This window comes from Frankliniella occidentalis, unplaced genomic scaffold (genome assembly GCF_000697945.3).
Source record: "Frankliniella occidentalis isolate FOCC.00 unplaced genomic scaffold, Focc_3.1 Scaffold6, whole genome shotgun sequence".
In the NCBI taxonomy this organism is placed as follows: Eukaryota; Metazoa; Arthropoda; class Insecta; order Thysanoptera; family Thripidae; genus Frankliniella; species Frankliniella occidentalis.
The window spans coordinates 4,047,069-4,049,383 of record NW_026267136.1 but is presented as its reverse complement, the minus strand read 5'-3'; the positions used below and the strand labels follow the sequence as shown (position 1 = coordinate 4,049,383).

The 2,315-nt window shown below is 56.2% G+C and overlaps 1 protein-coding gene across 1 annotated transcript in view; it reads left to right on the top strand.

Moving 5' to 3' along the window:
- Positions 1 to 2,010, top strand: part of LOC127750301 (probable cationic amino acid transporter) — a 53,814-nt gene extending 51,804 nt beyond the window's left edge. Inside the window, exons 5-6 of the mRNA XM_052271575.1 lie at positions 1,326 to 1,497; positions 1,823 to 2,010. Coding sequence (XP_052127535.1) covers positions 1,326 to 1,497; positions 1,823 to 2,010 — 360 coding nt within the window. The remainder of the gene's footprint in view (positions 1 to 1,325; positions 1,498 to 1,822) is intronic.
- The last annotated feature ends 305 nt before the right edge of the window (positions 2,011 to 2,315 follow it).

The following is a 2,315-nucleotide window of genomic DNA, read 5'->3' as shown; positions in this document are numbered from 1 at the left end:
GAGAGAGAGAGAGAGAGAGAGAGAGAGAGAGAGAGAGAGAGAGAGAACATGTGCTGAGTGTGAGTGACTGGCTGGCCGGACACGTGCGGGATAGCCGGCTGCCTGCTGGGCACTGCGGGGGGCACGCGGGTCCCTTTGTACGGCACAATGCCCTGCCCGCCACTGGGCTGCGCGCTCGGCTCGGCGCGGCCGCGCGGCGTGGCGTGGAGTGGAGCTTCCAATCTCAACCCGGACGGAAAACGGAGCGAGGGAGAGAGACAGAGAATGATCCAGAGAGGGGAAAAAAAGGGAGAGGGCGGCGGGGCGTGAGAGAGGGAGCGACAGAGACGGATGAATAAGGAATAATAACGACCGTCACCGCGCCGTGCACAGCGCACTACTCTCGCTCCGGCCGCCGCCGCCTATTTAGGTCGCGTCCTCGCCGTCGCAGGCAGCGCGTCGTGGGAAGCATAGGCGGTGCGAGTGAGAGGCGAGCCGCGACCCCTGCCACGGCTCCACCCGCCGCAAAAAGGGAATGTGAATTAATGACGCTGGACCACCCTCTGCTGTCCTCTCCTCGAAAGGTCCCGAGCAGCACCGTGCGATCTTTGTGATCGGCCGAAACTAATCCATGACCAAACAAACCGCGCGCGCATATATAAAAAGTACTCTTGATAATTATCCGTAATTATTTTTTTAATCAACTCAAAACATATTTGCATCCCGCAACATCCCGACCCGCTATCTGTTAGTATTAAAGTATACACGCTGAAAAGATGTGGATGAGAAAATTTGCTGCATCAAAGGTAGAATGTGCTGTGCGCGGTCTGTTCGCCGGTGGTACTGGCTCGTTCAGTCCGTCAAAGAGGTGTCTCAAGGGAACATCGTGGGAGGAGCAAGAAAGACGAGGGTGGCCGTCATGTAGCGTCACACCAGGCCACCTGGGATGGGTGGCGAAGGAGGAGGAGAAGGAAAAGGGGAAGGAGGAGTGTACCATGATGAAGCAGCCCGTCCGTCCTCTCGCCCTGGCGAATAAACGAGAGTGCACTCACACTCACACACGCGAAATTGCCTACAGTCTGCTCAACACACACACACACACACACACACAAACACACACACACACACACACACACACACACACACACACACTCACACAACGCCAGGTGTGCTCACCTGTCAGGCCCGGAGAGACTATGACGGCGTGCGAGTGCATCGAAGCCTGACATCCGGCTGGGAGCCGTTAAAAGCACACACACACACACACACACACACAGACTGCAGTATCCTCGTCGCGTCGCAATATCCTGATCTTTCCACCACCCCTCTTTCTGTGTCTCTGTCAGGTGCTGACGGGCGCCGCCACCTGCTTCTACGCCTTCATCGGCTTCGACATCATCGCGACGACGGGCGAGGAGTCCAACAACCCCAAGAAGTCCATTCCGCTCGCCATCGTCGGCTCGCTTGCCATCATCCTCGTCGCCTACGTCACCTCCTCCCTCATGCTCACGCTCGTCGGTACGTATTGCACACTGCCCGCGCTTTAAGAAACGTGAACATGACGGTTTTTTGTTTTCTGCAGGGCGCTCACACCCTTCACATACTTCACTCTAAATTCAAACGTACGCCTATGTTTCTTTTTCGATTGTTCTTGATTTTCCTGATTTTTTCAATTCCTCCTGGGTTTTTTCTGATTTTTTAAATTGATTTTGATTTTTCATTTTTTTACTTCAGGGTTACATTGATGTTTCTCTTTTCGGGGGGGGGGGGGTGAAGTTGTACCCGCGGTTGTACCCCTCGCCCCCGCCGCTCACGCTCGCTCATGCGGCTCGTTTCGTTCCAGTGCCATACGACCAGGTGGACAAGGACTCGGCGCTCGTTGAGATGTGGAGCTACGTGGGCGCTAACAAGTGCAAGTACGTGGTGGCGGTGGGCGCGCTGGCCGGCCTCTCCGTCTCCATGTTCGGCTCCATGTTCCCCATGCCGAGGATAGTGTACGCCATGGCGCAGGACGGCCTCATCTTCAAGTGAGTATATAACAGTAGGTCGGCCTGCTTCTGCGACCCCGACATCTAGCGCTCTCTTAGATCAACGACTGACTGGTCCGGGTACGGTTGGGCTCGGTTGGCCTGGACCGCCGGGGTCAACCTTACACGAGTTCCTGGGCCGGGTACGGCTGTACTTAGCCGCCGCGGGTAACCTTACCCGACCCGAAGTCCTACGACGGCGCGACCAAGAAAATAAAGGAGAAAAAGATGTTTAGAAAATAAAGCAGAGGGGGTAGGTGGGGCAGGACCGTTACAAAAGCGCTGGGCAGGGGTGAGGGAGGCGGGGGG